Source organism: Oncorhynchus keta, chromosome 20 (assembly GCF_023373465.1).
Source record: "Oncorhynchus keta strain PuntledgeMale-10-30-2019 chromosome 20, Oket_V2, whole genome shotgun sequence".
Classification (NCBI taxonomy): Eukaryota; Metazoa; Chordata; class Actinopteri; order Salmoniformes; family Salmonidae; genus Oncorhynchus; species Oncorhynchus keta.
In genome coordinates this window covers 18,017,991-18,034,909 of record NC_068440.1, presented here as the reverse complement: position 1 = coordinate 18,034,909, position 16,919 = coordinate 18,017,991, and the positions used below count along the sequence as shown (strand labels likewise).

The 16,919-nt window shown below is 40.0% G+C and overlaps 1 protein-coding gene across 1 annotated transcript in view; it reads left to right on the top strand.

Annotated features, from left to right (window-relative positions):
- LOC118398966 (protein lin-28 homolog A-like) overlaps window positions 1–16,149 on the top strand; it is a 16,673-nt gene extending 524 nt beyond the window's left edge. The window contains exons 2-4 of the mRNA XM_052471854.1: window positions 3,006–3,181; window positions 8,667–8,845; window positions 10,977–16,149. Coding sequence (XP_052327814.1) covers window positions 3,006–3,181; window positions 8,667–8,845; window positions 10,977–11,199 — 578 coding nt within the window. The 3' untranslated portion in view covers window positions 11,200–16,149. The remainder of the gene's footprint in view (window positions 1–3,005; window positions 3,182–8,666; window positions 8,846–10,976) is intronic.
- The last annotated feature ends 770 nt before the right edge of the window (window positions 16,150–16,919 follow it).

The window sequence follows — 16,919 nt, the reverse complement described above, 5'->3', positions numbered from 1 at the left end:
AGAATTACTTTCTAAAATGTGTCCAAAAGATCCCAATTGTGGTGAGTTGACCATTTTATTCCTTTGTTAACCTGAAATATATGCCTAATATATGGGCACTATGAAGTAGGACTATTTTGTGTGTGTGTGACTTGGTGTGTTTTACACCTGATTACTTGTTCTGTTCCCCGGCCTTTTATCCTATTGTTACCTCACGTTTAGTCTGCAGTGTCTACCAGGGGGAATTGTCTCATTGATTGGGATAGCATTGGTAGCCTGTAAACGTCTTATTTTTCTAGATTGTCTTTTCATCCTCCCTATCGCAATTGAGATGGTGAGAAATAGTCAGATTTGTAGAAGTGACACTTCACTCAACTTTTTGGATTCCTTTCAAGGTTATTCTATCTGGTTTTATAATATAATATAATAATAATATATGCCATTTAGCGGACGCTTTTATCCAAAGCGACTTACAGTCATGTGTGCATATATTCTACGTATGGGTGGTCCCGGGAATCGAACCCACTACCCTGGCGTTACAAGCGCCATGCTCTACCAACTGAGCTACAGAACTTTAAACTTACCAATATTGAGAGGGCACTACAAAGTTATAACAACGCACCAGTAATAATGTGCCATAGCCTTGTAGCCTATGAGAACAGGCCCTCCCCCTCTCACACAAGGCAACACAACCCCTCTGTTGACGTGCATATTCATTATCTGTATCCGTCAGCGATTCTGAGGGAATTCGATGGAAACCTATTTCACCGTCTTTCACAGACCGTGCACCCCCAACACGAATAACAAGCAAGTTATGGTGAATTATAAGAGCAACATTCACGGGAGGGTTGTGTGGAACTAGTATCTCAACCGATAGGTGTTTATTTATTTCCTTTGTTTACAGCGTGTAGTCGATAGTAAATCCTAAACACGTATGACAGTATCAAAATATGTTAGCTCAAAATTGTTTCAAACGAAATGACAAAGGGGAATGCATGTAGCCTGCCTATCCTGGATATTTCTACAAGATCAGCTACTTTAGATAAGATCTTCTATTTTTTCCTGCTCACTGCTACATGTATTTTCCTGATATTAACCTATTCTTTGGTTTATAGATTATTTTAATGTGACTTTTTTAGTGTATTCATGTGTGAATGCAACAAACAGACACAGAACAGCTGGATTTAGATGTCCTTGGTTTTTGATGGTGTGGAATGTGGAAGGGCAAGGTTTAATTTGAATGGTTTCCGTGAAACCATGCACCTGAGTGACTCATTATCCGCATATTCAAATGCTCCAGGCACTGTGGGGGTTGTGGCTCTCTCCTGTCCCGGAAGTGGAGGGGGTCGCACGGGGTGTGAGTCCCCCAAGGCCCCGCTGCTAACATCTAGGTGGTCTTCGCCGCTGATTGGTCGCTCGGCGAATTTGGGCCCTATCACCGTGGAATGTCTAATTTATCAGCCAGAAGATTGCAATTGAGCATCACGTGGTGGCCTGGATCGAAAAGGTGGGGGTTAATATTAGAGGTATAGGAGGGTCAGAGTGGGCTCCCTTCCATATTGTGCAAGAGACCAGGAGAAGGAAAATACACTATTTTCCAAAGAGGGATTACCGAAAAACGTGCACGGATGTTGACGATTCAACCAGAGTTTATTGCCTGATTCTTCTGGAGTTGTAGGAGGGCCAGGAACCCCCCAAACCATGGCAGAAGGTACATGCAATGGTTCCACAGGTTCTTTGAAGATCTTTGAGGGGATTCGATGGAAAGATCTCTTTATGAGAAGAGACAAAAAGAGGGCGGGTTGGGTTTCCTTGTATTGTCTTTCAGATTTGGGGATTCTTTTGAGAAATGATTCCCAGCAGTTTTACACCACCGGTTGTCAGGGCGAAAGTATCTCCAACACTCTTTGTTTGTTTCCATTTCTGTTATGTTCCTCTTCTGCGCCTTTGTTAAACTGTATTCGGGAAAGTGGTATTGTGTAGAGTGAAGGAGGGTTGAAGGTGGACAGGGCAGGGCAGGGGGATTGGGGAGAGGAGGACACGGTAACCCTGGATTAAAATATACCCGGGAAAGGGATGGTCTCTTTTTCTGAACAGCAGTTTACAGGTAGATCGGTCATTAGTGTTTAGATTAGGAACGTTTTCCGAAAGCAACAGCACACGTTTGCCTGAGAATGTTGTTGTAATGATTTATTCTTCGATTTGGGACCTACAATCTATTTTCATGGAAGAATGGTTTTCAGTGCTGCGTTGACATTTTGGGATAAATTATGACTATAGGTGATGCATTTTGCTTTATACTTTTCATTGGTAACTGAATCTTCAAGTTTAATATTTTCTATATTTTTTTCTTCAACTATTCAAAAATATTGTGTTATCGGTTTTCGTTGCTCCCCATGGGAAGAAAATGCAAACTTTTATTAGGCTACATTATCAGAGTCAATCTCTTACGTGCTTGGGAATTATTTAGGCATGTATAGTGTAAATCAACACGTTAGAAGCTATACTATTGTAATGGTAGATACATTCAAAACGTGTACATTCATTCAAATGATTCATTTGACGTTATTATTTCGATTAGCTTATATTTATTACGCATATTATTATTTATAAGAATGCATCATTATTATCGTATTTTTATATATAATTAGGCTAGTATGCTTAGACCTATTATTATTATCACCATTAGCGTATTGTTTCCATTTCAAAACAACTTGAAAAAGAGTCCGTTTAATATCTTAGTTTAAAAAAAGTGTATTCCTATGGATAATATATCGACATTGTTTCGAATAGCAACATTGTTTACACCCATGTGTTCCAAGCTTGCTGCGCTGCTCTCGAGTTCTTTACCATTACGCAACCCATTAAATGCCTTTTTCATGTCGAACCAAAGAACTGACGCTGAAAAACATCCGAGTAAGAGCCTCCCCAACTCGTTTTCCTGTCACAATTGTTGACAAGACATGCCATATTTCAAACATCTATATTTTCTAAACTGACTGAGTGACATTATTTTATCTCGAAAGGGGGCTGTGCAAAGACGGAAGAGGAGGAAGCCACGGGCTCAGAGGAGGATCTGGGTTCGTCTCGTGGCAGCGGCGTGTGTAAATGGTTCAACGTCCGGATGGGTTTCGGGTTCCTGTCGATGACCAACCGAGATGGGACACCGCTCGAGGAGACTGTCGATGTATTCGTTCATCAGGTGAGGTCTGCTGTGGGACTAGGACTCGAAGAGTGTGGTGTTGATGTTTGTCAAGGCCTGTCTCGAGCTCCAAACAGGTCCGAATGGTTCTATTGGCGCGTTTTTGTGCGAGTGCATGTCTTATTTATCAACAATGTAAATATCCCACTTTTGTGATGTTTTCGTTAAGGTAGGTCATTATTATTTACCTGCCTTGGTTTAGCGTTTTTAGGCATTTGAATTTATCGATCATGCAATTATATAGGCCTATCACTCATTGTTTATAGTGCTTGAAAACCACTTTGCTGCACTCATACAAAACGAATTTATAGCTTGTATGTTTTCATAGCTTGGGCAAGAGGCAATAGGATTTAAAAAATCTCTTTTAAACATTTGACAACATTGTCTTGAAATTGTCAGCTGATTCACGTTTTAGAAATTAAAATATGTAGGCCTATTTCTCAGCAGTGCATGTGGTTTATAATGTTATTCTTACAGGCTGAACAACTCTTATTAGGCCTACATTAGTTTATTACTCAGTTAAAACGTATTGTGTAGCTAATATTACCAAATCGAAACAAGCATGAAAAATAAAATAATGTAGCTTTAAAACTAAAAACAAGATTTAGTTTATTTTATGTTCAGATGATATGCCATCAATGCTATAACTGGAATCAGAGGCCCATCATCTTTGTAGTTTGCATGAGAAAGTTAATGTTGTTGTAAAGAAGTGACATGTAAAAGAACCTCTCTAAAGTAAGATATAAGCCAGCCAAGAACAAAAGATTTTGGTTAATTGATCAGTTGTTACATCTGATTAGGCTTCTGATTAGGTGTTGCAAGCAGGGTAATGGTAGCCTTTAGGGAAATTGATTATCATATTGCCCTAAAACTAGCTAATGAATGAAACATTTACAGACAAAAATATAACATTTTCATAATAATAGATTGTTTGTATTTGGTGTTTCAATAAACCTACCAGAAAATAAAATGAATTGAATGTGAATATTGGTTTTGAAATACAAAAGGATGGGTTCAATATAAAAAATCTATTGGCACATTTTTACCTAACAATCTTTTAGAGTTTTACAAAGGCAGATAATGAATGACAATAAATGTTGGGGAATAAGTGTTATGTAAAATGTTGGAATTGGGAGTAATGTAAAACCAAATTAGTAAAACCAGAGGGGAAATCTAGTTTGTTTCAAATGGAATGGAACGCGAAGCATCCTGAAAGACAGCCTAATGACTCCAGGATTGTTTTGTCAAATTAACCTGGAGATTATCAACATGCCCGAGAATCAATCAATCAAATGTATTTATAAGGCCCTTTTTACATCAGCTAATGTCACAAAGTGCAGAAACCCAGACTAAAACCCCAAACAGCAAGCAATGCAGATGTAGAAGCATGGTAGCTAGGAAAAAACTCCCTGGAAAGGCAGGAACCTAGGAAGAAACCTAGAGAGGAACCAGGCTCTAAGGGGTGGCCAGTCCTCTTCTGGCTGTGCTAGGTGGAGATTATAACAGTACATGGCCAAGATGTTCAAACATTCATAGATGACCAGCAGGGTCAAATAATAATAATCACAGTGGTTGTAGAGGGTGCAACAGGTCAGCACCTCAGGAGTAAATGTCAGTTGGCTTTTCATAGCCGATCATTCAGTGTTAGAGACAGCAGGTGCGGTAGAGAGAGAGTTATGAGTACCATCATGTCCGAGGCTGTCTTCTCCACCGTCCTTCCTGAGTTAAGGTAGAGGTCTGAGGGACTTCAAAGTAGAGTTTGGGCATAACATTTAAAATATGCTAAACAGGGGAGATTGATTGACAATAGGGATTTGGTCCGAAAGTGCTAATATTGGCAATTGGACTTAAAAAAAAGAGTAGACAGAGAGACAGGGGTTAGTCGAAGCAGAGATAACAAGGCTCATTCCTCTCGGTCCCCAACGAACCCTGCTTCCTGTTATAAAGTCCTTCAAACGTCAGGGGAGTTGGCATCTCATGTGACAGCCCACCCACCCCAGACTAGCCATACCCTGACTCCCACCCAGACCCTCTGCCCGTAGCCCCAACCCAACCACCTTCCCCAGCCATCCACCATCAGCTCTCCACACTCTGTAAACCTGGATGCTAAAGACCAAAGTCCTCTCCTCAAATTTCTCTGCTCCATGTTCCTGTAAACTGCTTAATCAAAGGAAGAAAAATGAGTGATTCACCCATAAAAAGGTTATCAAACACCCCCATTACCAGTCCCCTAATCCACCTCTGCCCTCATACAGGCCTGGAGGGACTGCTGGACAATGGCTGCTATTGTCAACGTAACAGAGAGGAAATCCTGCTGGCTGTGATCTTGTACTATCTGTGAATGAAGAGTGGGTGGTGGGGAAGTTGTGTGTGTGTGTGTGTGTGTGTGTGTGTGTGTGTGTGTGTGTGTGTGTGTGTGTGTGTGTGTGTGTGTGTGTGTGTGTGTGTGTGTGTGTGTGTGGCGGTGGGGGGGTTATGAGTGTGTGTGTGTGGATAATATTGTGTATTTGTGTGTGAGAGAGAATGAGATTGACAGAAACGGAGAGAGAAAGAGAGAGCTTTAGAGCTGTGTTCATTCACAAGAAAGCAGTCAAGGGAGGGAGAGTTGGGGTGGGGGTGATTGAAGGAGGAGAGGTCAGCGGGGTCAGGGGATAGTTCCGGCCCGTTCACCTCCTGAAGGGGAAGGAATGCTGAAGTTTGTCAGGCCATCATGACTTGGATTCCTTTCCCACCATTATCACTTCAAACCCCCCAGAAGAGACCTCACAGTCTGGGTTAAGACTGATGCTATGCAAGGGCCATAAACTGCCCCTCCACATCACAGCCCTCTCACCATCATCATAAAATTCTGCTCCACAACATTTTAAGATGGGCTTTAAAAAAAATATATGAGCATAGTATAATCTGGTAAACCAGCCCAGTATCATAGAATAGACGTCATATAGTAAATGTAAATTCGGGACACTCAAATTAGGATAATATGTTACTTTTGGTATGGTTACAGACGGCAGAAGGTTGATTAAGGCAAAAACAGAGCATTACGCATGATTCTTTATGTAAATCCGAGAAAATCCATTTAGTATGATATGTTATGTATTCATTTTTGGATGTTCAGCATACAATTCGTATTGTTATGAATTTGCAAAACATACAATACCGTACGAATTCTTAAAATGTATGATACGTCCATGAATTCCAACTTTTTGTGGCTAACGCTAACATTTGCAAGCTGGCTAACGTTAGCTAGGTTAGGGTTTAAGGTTATACACCCCAACGTATAGCAACCCAAAGGTTGCGTGTTTGAAATTTCATCACGGACAACTTTAGTATTTTAGCTAATTAGCAACTTTTCAACTACTTACTACTTTTTAAGTAGCCTGTCAGCCTGTTAGCTAACCCTTCCCCTAACCCTAACCTTAACTCTTTTAGTTAATTCTTCCCCTAATCCTTAACCCTTTAACCTAACTCCTAACCTTATCCTCTAATCCAGCTAACGTTAGCCAGCTAGCTAATGTTAGCCACAACAAATTGGACTTCTTAGCATATCATACATTTAGCTAATTCTTAAAATATTGTACTTTTGGAAAATCATAATATATTGTACATTTTGCAAATTCGTAAAATATCATACGAATTGTAATTCGTAACATGTCATACAAAATGGCTGATGGACATCCACAAATTAATATATACCAGATGAAATTTAACATATCATACTAAAGAGAGTGTCTCAGATATACAGTGCCTTCGGAAAGTATTCAGGCTCCTTGACTTTTTTTCTTTTTTTTTTAGATTACAGCCATTCTAAAATGGATGAAATTGTATTTTTCCCTCATCAATCTACACACAATACCCAATAATGACAAAGCAAAAACAGGTTTCAGAAATGTTTTTGTAATTTATTTAAAAAAAAACGGAAATATTACATTTACATAAGTATTCGGACCCTTTCCTCAGTACTTTGTTGAAGCACCTTTGGCAGAGATTACAGCCTTGAGTCTTCTTGGCTATGATGCTACAAGCTTGGCACACCTGTATTTGGGGAGTTTCTCCCATTCTTCTCTGCAGATGAGGAGCAACGCTACACAGCTATTTTCAGGTCTCTCCAGAGATGTTCGATCGGGTTGAAGTCCTGGCTCTGGCTGGGCCACTCAAAGACATTCAGAGACTTGTCGTGCGTGATGCCACTCCTGCGTTTTCTTGGTTGTCTGCTTAGGGTCGTTGTCCTGTTGGAAGGTGAACCTTCGCCCCAGTCTGAGGTCCTGAGCGCTCTGGAGCAGGTTTTCATCAAGGATCTCTCTGTACTTTGCTTCGTCCATCTTTGCCTCAAACCTGACTAGTCTCCCAGTCCCTGCCGCTGAAAAACATGTATGTAAAGAATAATACGAACCAGGTTGGGGAAACAGATCAGGGTTACTTTCTGTGTCTCTGGTAGGTCTTGAACAAGGCATGATTCTTCACCTTGAGCTCAATGGTATGAAATTAGTGTCATACCTACCGCTGTTCAGGCAGCTGCACATGAGACAAAGCACATGAGGACGATAGAACTAGGTGGCCACGAAATCCAAGCTTCTTTTTCCAGAGGCCCTGGACTAAGGTTGACAATGGCAAGGAAATGTCTTTCTCAAGGTGGACACATACATTCTTGAACCCATTATTTATGTGCCTTTTGGGCAGCTATCCCAAGAATGCACACCTTTCCCCTCCTCCCTTCTTTTCCCAACATCCTTAGCAGTGGTCAGTCTGGGACTTGACCAGATAAAGTTATTTTGGAGAGTCTATTGGCTGTTCTGTGTGGTGGTGGAGAGGAAGGGGAGGGGGAGCTTGGAGCTTGGAATGCTGTGACTAGCTTGGGGGAGGGGGTAACGTTGTCCACGCAGACACACACACACAAACACACACACACATTCTGAAGTGGGAAGGGTGTAGTGAGCAAGCAGTTATTGTTGTTTTAATAGGGCTGTCAATGGGACTGGAATCTGGAGGGTTGGGGGTTGGCCCCTGAGAAAGTGCGAGAGTGCATGGATGTTTCCATTGATGTATTAAAACCTATGCAGAACGTTAATGTATGCATGTAGGATCCCAATTAAGGAACAGCTCTTAGCTGTAAGCACACCAGAAGACAACATGTGAAGGGGACCAGCTATATGCACAAACAATGGCAGAGTCAAATTAATTTAAACTCTTTTTGTCTCTGCTTCCTGACCAGGCTGGGAATTGGGCTGGGGAACAAATGCACCCTTGTAGACACAGGAAGGGCATCATATCTGGCATTAGAACTGTTTTCCACAGTTCTTCACAGGCTTAGAACCATTTTAATATCTTCTCAACAGTTCCCTGGCCAAATAACCTTTCTCCAACTCTGACTACTCATTCCCCATTCCCTCACAGGGTAACGCTTCCGCTCTACCCTCACCTAGAACAGTTCTCATGCTGTTCTAAACTATTCCACAGACCCCACTCATGCTCCCTCTCCCCTACACAGAGCAAGCTGCACATGGAGGGCTTCCGTAGCCTGAAGGAGGGCGAGGCGGTGGAGTTTACCTTCAAGAAGTCGTCTAAAGGCCTAGAGTCTGTCACGGTGACGGGGCCAGGGGGAGCACAGTGTGTGGGCTGTGAGAAGACACCTAAGGGGCAACAGAAACGACGCTCCAAGGGGGACAGGTGAGACAGTTCAATCAATATCTTTAAATGGCACATAGCCGAACCATGCATCACTTAACATCCCCACTTACTCAAAATAATTCCATGATATGGAAACACTGTAACACTCTGCTTATAGTATTAACTATGAACATCGCTGCAATATTAACAACAAGTTTATCTGTGGCATGGTTGTTAACAAATAATTTGAGGGTGTTGAAAATATCTGGTGTCATCATCATGAAAGTTGCCAAGTTTACCGTTTTAGCCACAATGGTCTGACATCAAACAGATTTATTTATCCTCTTTGGTGGAAATTCAGGACCTAGTTACGCCAGCATAAACGCAACTTGATTCCCTTTTTATGCATTTCTCTCTCTACGCATATTCTGACCTTAAATTTAAGCATGGGGGAAACATCAACGCCAGCGAGGTACGCGTTTGGGGTGGAGATAAAATAAATGTGGCGGAGGTGTGTCTACAGATTCTGACAAATAATTCCACCACCTTTACATGTGAGGAAACCATGAGTAAGGTCAAGTGTACCTGCCTGTTCCAAGTAGAAAGAGCATCCATATTTTTTGCAATATAAATAACAGCGTTCTCCATACACTGTAATTTAGCCTGCAGGGATTCAATAAAAAGGCAAAGAGTCACGCAAAATGTAACCTTTGTCCTCACTAGAACGGTTTAATCATACAGTATGCCCCGACATTTCCTGTTTCCTTCAATTAGTAGGCTAAAGCCTAAGTTATTATTAGTCACTATCAGTAGGGACGGTAAGTAATAACCATGTATAGCTTATATCAGTGGAGGCTGGTGGGAGGAACTATTGGAGGACCAGCTCATTGTAATGGCTGGAATGGAATGGTATCAAACACATCAAACAAACGGAAATGACATGTTTGACTCAGTTCCAATTTTTTGTCCATATATATATATATAGACAGTGCGACTCCTTATTTATTTGTATAGCTTGCAGTTCATTCACTGTTAGTCACCACCTCCACACAAAATACTTTCTCTGGGTGTGCTCCAGCTATGCTTTTTATTAGCCTATTGAGTCTTATGACCTCAAACACCACATAGATGTGAGTTTATTTAACACTGTCTCTGTCTCTTTCGCCGACTCACAAACATAACAGTGGAATGCAGAAGTAAAAAGGGAAAAGGATCCTATCCATTTAAACTCACTGACTCCCAAACATGAAAGTGGGAATAGGGGATGCAGAAAAGGGAAAAGGATCCTATCCATTTAAACTCACTGACTCCCAAACATGAAAGTGGGAATAGGGGATGCAGAAAAGGGAAAAGGATCCTATCCATTTAAACTCACTGACTCCCAAACATGAAAGTGGGAATAGTAGGGGATGCAGAAAAGGGAAAAGGATCCTATCCATTTAAACTCACTGACTCCCAAACATGAAAGTGGGAATAGGGGATGCAGAAAAGGGAAAAGGATCCATTTAATTGATACCAGATGTAGGTACCCTGAGAGAGGTCATAGGTCATGGCAGCCATGGCAACAGTGGGGTGTGTTGTGTAAATTAGGTGGGGGAAAGGCAGATCCAGAGAGAAAAGGCTAGGGGTCAGGGGTTAGAGGTCAGGGTGCAGTATTGAAACAAAGAGCCCCCTCTGCTCTCCTCTCCCACCCTGGTGCCCACACTGATCAATAATCAACGGCATCCTAGAAGAGGAGAGGGTGTGTGTATGTGTATGGTAGGGGGTTGGGATGCAAAGGGCAGAGGACAGAAGAAGGAGGGAAGTGGTAGTAAGCTTGGGGAGGCTCTGATGCTCCATCTGCGTTGGAGTTAATGCAATCACAAAATTCCCCATTGTTATTATACTCACATCTACTGATTTGAGATTGTGTGAAATGTATGTGTTGAGGCATTGGTTTTAATTCACTATACACCTCCTAAAATTTTCATACACAAGTATGCAGTAAATAAACTGTGCATACATAAGAGGCAGTCATACTAATAATGCTGATACGTTCTCAAGATTTACTTAATCTTATCATAGATGAGATCTGAGGAAATTCAAGAATCTGAAACTATATGTGGGAGAACACTGCACTCTGGTGGAAGAAGGTGTTAACTGTCTGAAATCATTGTATTAGTGCGAGTCCCCTTCTCCCATTGTGTTCTAGATGCTACAACTGTGGAGGACCTGACCACCATGCCAAAGAATGCCAGCTACCTCCTCAGCCCAAGAAGTGCCATTGCTGCCAGAGCATCAGCCACATGGTGGCCAACTGTCCAATCAAAGCACAGCAGTCCTCCCCTGGCTCTCAGGGAATAGCATCATCATTGAGGGATGAGAAAGAGGAGCAGGGCCACGCCCCCTTACTCCCCAGGGAGAGCTCTGATTGATCCATTCAAGGATTCAGCCAATCACAAGGTTTCATTGTAATGCTGCTGTTGGAACTACATCAGGCTGTCTTTATTTATCGAACGAACAGCAAGAAAATTGTTTTTTTATTGATGCGATAGTTGAAATTGAGAGTTAGCTCTGTGTTTTAATGCACAGAGAGACACATCTATCCACCTTCTTTGCAACTCAAATACTTTTAGTAATTCCTTTTTTTTGTCTATGAAGGTATTCGTTCTGCATTAGATAATGAAGTGTCTTAGCTTCACACTGAAACAATCAAAACTCACTGTGTTTACAAACTGCAATAAGCCTTGTATTGTCAGTTTTTACCACTGTACCTATGTGCACTGATTATTTTATTTCCCCTGCTGCAGCTAAATCAGAGCTAGCCTACGTGGATTTTACTGGAGATGATCGTGAGTGTTTTCCCCAAAAGCTTTTGTTAGAAAAAGGTAAAGAAAATACAATCATCCAAGTGAATATACAGAAGTAGATTGTTTCTTGGTCAAAAAGGAGTGTGTCTTTCTGCTTATTGAAATCTTCATTGGGTATTATAAGTCATTGTGCATTTCTTCGGCCAAGTGAATGTTTGAACCCTTTCTGCTGTATGAATGTTGGTACACCATGGATGCCGATAGGACTGTACAATACAGCTTGTCATAAGTGCCATAGCCTGGCCATTTGTCTCATGGGTGGTTGGATGTTGCCTCCTCCCATGCATTTCACAAAGCTTTGACTCAAGGCTAATTGCTAGACCAGCGTTGATTGTATGACAGACTGTGTCTTTCTGTCTGTCCCATAGCTTTTACTTTGGATGTAGACATGGCTTTCTAACATATTCTACATATTAGGGGTGTTCTCATACCCTACCCAATACATTACCTGTTTATCATTGTCTCATTGTACTTGGAAACTATTTAGAAAAAATGTGCTTTCTTGGATGGGTGTTTTTTCTTCAATGACATATGTTCATGATTGAGTGAAATGATAAAGGGACTCAAGTGTTGAATAAGATGGTTCTAAGTGTAGTCTTCATTCCTCTTTTACAGAGGTGACTGGAATACTTTACACCACTTAAATGGATATAGATATTGTTTTCTTTTTATATTTATTATTTATTCATTGTCTTAATTCTCTAAGCCTCTAATTGATCCAGTATTACAATTTCTAGCTCATTTCTGTTTAAACTGAAACTGGCTTTGGTTGTGGGCTCTTTAGAGCTTCATGGTCATATTTAGGGGCTTTGTTTTCAGTTGACTTCATAATATGTTGTGCGTAAACCATTGCAACAATACTCTGCACTAATCATGTATGGAGTATGAGTATGGGCATTTCTTAAAGATACTTAATAACTCATTGATCCTTATGATTGTAGCTAGGGTTTAGTTTCTCTGAAATCCTCATGTTGAACTCAGGGAAACCCATTTAAAGAGGAGCTACTTTGGAAGGAGGGGTAAAGTGTATTATGTGTGTACCTATAGCCTATAGGCTGGGTTGCCGGAAAACCCATGCAGAACATTGATTGCCAAAAGAGCCAAAAGGGCAATGCACTATTTACACGTTGCTATGACGTTACAGTAGTACAGCTAGCTATATTTAATGTTATATCCTAGTTTTGCTCTCTTTTTCTGATTGAATTGGTGATCAAGTTGTAAGACAGCGTAGGTATTAGAGAATAATGATATTTCCTTAGACACCCTGAGTTACTTCTCTGGTCTCTCTCTGGAGGTGGCATAAGACCAGTCTGAAGCACCAAACCATCTACCTCCCCACTTTCAGTGGTTATTGTAAATATACAGCTTCGTCACAATATTAATATAATGTTGTTTAGTCCCGTGTTTACTTTGCATGGTAGTCAGTCAGTAGTTAGAATAGAGTAGACTTGCCTCTCCATGTAGGAACTACAGAATGGGCCCCTTTGTAGACAAAGCATTTTGATGACCAGGGTTGGACTGGCCGGTCCATTTTTAGCCCAGTGGGCCTGTCTAACTTGGGTTTTTTGGGCAAAATTACCATTATCCAGTGATTTTTTTTACCTTTATTTAACTAGGCAAGTCAGTTAAGAACAAATTCTTATTTTCAATGACGGCCTAGGAACAGTGGGTTAACTGCCTGTTCAGGGGCAGAACGACAGATTTGTACCTTGTCAGCTCGGGGGTTTGAACTTGCAACCTTCCGGTTACTAGTCCAACACTCTAACCACTAGGCTACGCTGCCGCCTTGAGCGAATAAATAGGCCGGAGTGGGGGTTCAAGAAAATTAATGACCTTGTCTATGACCTTTTAAGAGCTTGTGTTGATGGGTAATGACATTTGCCATTTGATGTCACACAGTCATATGGGTTTGAGCCTAGTATTTTATCCCTTAATTTATTTAGGCTGTAAAGTCCAGACAATGGGTTTAATCTTTTTATTTTATTTAGAGTGGGTCATGTTTTTTATATTACAATGTTCTTACTATATGAAAACAAGACAGAAATGCCTTGTCAAGAATCTATACAAGTCTACCTCAGGATGTTTTTGAAAATGGACAATGACAGAGTTTTTTAAAATCAAGATGAAATTGTCCATGAATTTTGTGAGATTTTTTTGAATTTTTCCTTTTATGTGAATGATTTATTTGTTTCAGTTTGCAATGCGATGTGTTCTACCTCCCACAGAAATGCTGTTGAATGATTGTTTACTGCTTTTATTTTTTGTGATTAAGCATTGTCTGCACCAATACATCACAGACATTCTTGAATTATTCTCTGCATTGATATTATTTTGTGTATGTATAACATGATAATACTGAACTCAAAGCAAGAGGGGTATATTACTCTGCATGTAGGTGACAACAGTGCCTCTTGAACAAATCACCTTATCTATACTTACCAGGACAGGCAAACGCCCTAACAACTTCAAGCAGCCTCAATAAACCTCTGACATCTCTGTTGTGTTTCTGCAGACGTGTGACACTAGGCCTAAAGCATCAAATATAAACATATTCAGCATAGGCTGTGGGAAAAAACAGTATTTACTGTCAGAAACACATTTGTTAAATTTTGTGACAAATCTGCCACTGATCTTTTGATACATTGTAATGAGTTTGTGTAAGTTATGCTTTTGCATATGTTTATTTCTTATATGAGTTGAAAGTATGGTTAAAAAATATTCTGAATCATTCCTCACAAAATGAATACCCACCTCTTTCCCTCATCTATTCTTTCTTGTCACTATCTCAATTAGGCCTATATGTCAGTCTTCAATGCAGAGGTAATACACAGTGCCTTCAGAAAGTATTCACATCCGTTCACTGTTTCAGCATTTTGTGTTACAGCGGATTATATTTAGATGTTGCATTACTGGCCTACACAAAATACCCCATAATGTCAAAGTGGAATTATGTTTTTAGAAATGTTGGAAATCAAAAGCTGAAATGTATTGAGTCAATAAGTATTCAAACCCTTTCTTATGGAAATCATAAATAAGTTCAGGAGTAAAAATGTGCTTAACAAGTTGCAAGGACTCACTCTGTGTGCAATAATAGTGTTTAACATCATTTTTGAATGACTACCTCATCTCTGTACCCAACACATACAATTATTGCACAGTGAATTTCAAACACAGATTCAAACACAATGACCAGGAAGGTTTTCTAATGTCTCTCAAAGAATGGCTGCTATTGGTAGATTGGTTTTAAAGAAACAGACATTGAATATCCCTTTGAGCATGCTGAAGCTATTAATTACACTTTGGATGGTGTATCAATACACTCAGTCACTACAAAGATACAGGCGTCCTTCCTAACTAAGTTTCCGGAGAGGAAGGAAACCGCTCAGGAATTTCACCATGAGGCCAATGGTGACTTTAAAACAGTTACACGGTTTAATGGCTATGATAGGAGAAAACTGAGGATGGATCAACAACATTGTGGTTACTCCCCAATACTAACCTAAATGACAGAGTGAAAATAAGGAAGCCTGTACAGAATAAAAATATTCCAAAACATGCATCCTGTTTGCATTAAGGCACTAAAGTAAAACTGCAAAGAATGTGGCAAAGAAATACACTTTTAGTCCTGAATACAAAGCATTTTGTTTTGGGGCAATCCAACACATCACTGTGTCCCACTCTTAATATTTTTAAGCATGGTGGTGGCTACATCATGTTATGGGTATGCTTGTCATCTGCAATGACTAGGGAGTTTTGGGGGGATAAAAAGAAACGGAATAGAGCTAAGCACAGGCATAATCCTAGAGGAATACCTGGTTCAGTCTGCTTTCCAACAGACACTGGGAGAAAAATGTATCTTTCAGCAGGATAATAATCTAAAATACAAGGCCAAATATACACTGGAATTGCTTACCAAGACAATATTGAATGTTCCTGAGTGGCTTAGTTACAGTTTGGACTTAAATCGGCTTGAAATTCTATAGCAAGACTCGAAAATGGCTGTCTAGCAATGAAAACAACCAATATGTCAGAGCTTGAAGAATTTTCCAAATTATAAATTGCAAATATTGTACAATTCAGGAGTGCAAAGCTCTTAAGAGACTTAACCAGAAAGATTCACAGCTGTAATTGATAAATGTGCAAAGAAATTCTAAAACCATGTTTTCACTTTGTCATTATGCGGTATTGTGTGTAGATGGGTGAGATTAAAAAAATATATTTAAGCAATTTTGAATTCAGGCTTTAACTCAAAATGTGAATAAGACAATGGGTATGAATACTTCCTGAAAGCACTGTATGATGCACAAAACAAACTATAGGCCTCATATTGTGTGTTACTTGATTTCTCTGCTCTGCAGTTTATTAGACCAAAGAATGTAGCTATGTTGACTGTTATCACCAACCACAGTATGTGGTATAGTAGGCCTATAGCTCACTTTGACAAATCATGTATCAAGCTGTATTACAAACTGAGTTGCGAACCAGACATAGTAGTGTTAACACATGCATCATTGACTAGCCTGTTAATAAAAATATATCAATATGATACACAGTGGTGGGTCTCTTTTTAGCCCTATGTCACATCATCTTTTTGTTATTCTTTAACTTAGGCAGCAGTTTCTGACACACTGAACATGTGATGCATTGTTGGGCCTATAATTGATGAATGGGTTGGTAGTCTAGTGCCTAGAGACTTTAAAGTTGTTTTACCAAGTAACAAAACAACTTTTCAAGAGACAATGTTTATAATAACCGATTTATGAATACTTTGTTGCGACATTGTGCTCGTCTCTTCCAGTATGGTGCTGTCCCTTTTAAGAGCATGTTCCAAACAGGTACTGTGATAGGGGAGTTACATGTTCTGCAAACCGTTTTGATTAAGATATAATTCATAATCTAGTTCTTATTGATACTGCCTACTGTATAAAATTATGGTTGAGATAAAGGTCTCTTTCAGTGTGTCATTTCATTCAAGATCATTGACTTAGTCGCCTGTGTTGTGTCAAATATAATCTTACATCCTGCATGGTATCACTTTGGCGCAAACTAAATGTGGCATTCAGCGGGGTTTCCGGGAAAAACAATAAAATTTTACAAACATTAAATGTCACGATACCTTAAGAATTAAGTTATTGCCATAGATTTGTATTCAAAATGTTTCAATAAATATTAAAATGATTTTACTTAAACATTTTTTAAACTAGGCAAGTCAGTTAAGAACAAATTATTATTTTACAATGAAGGCCTACCCCGGCCAAACCCTACCCTAACCCTAATCCTCATTT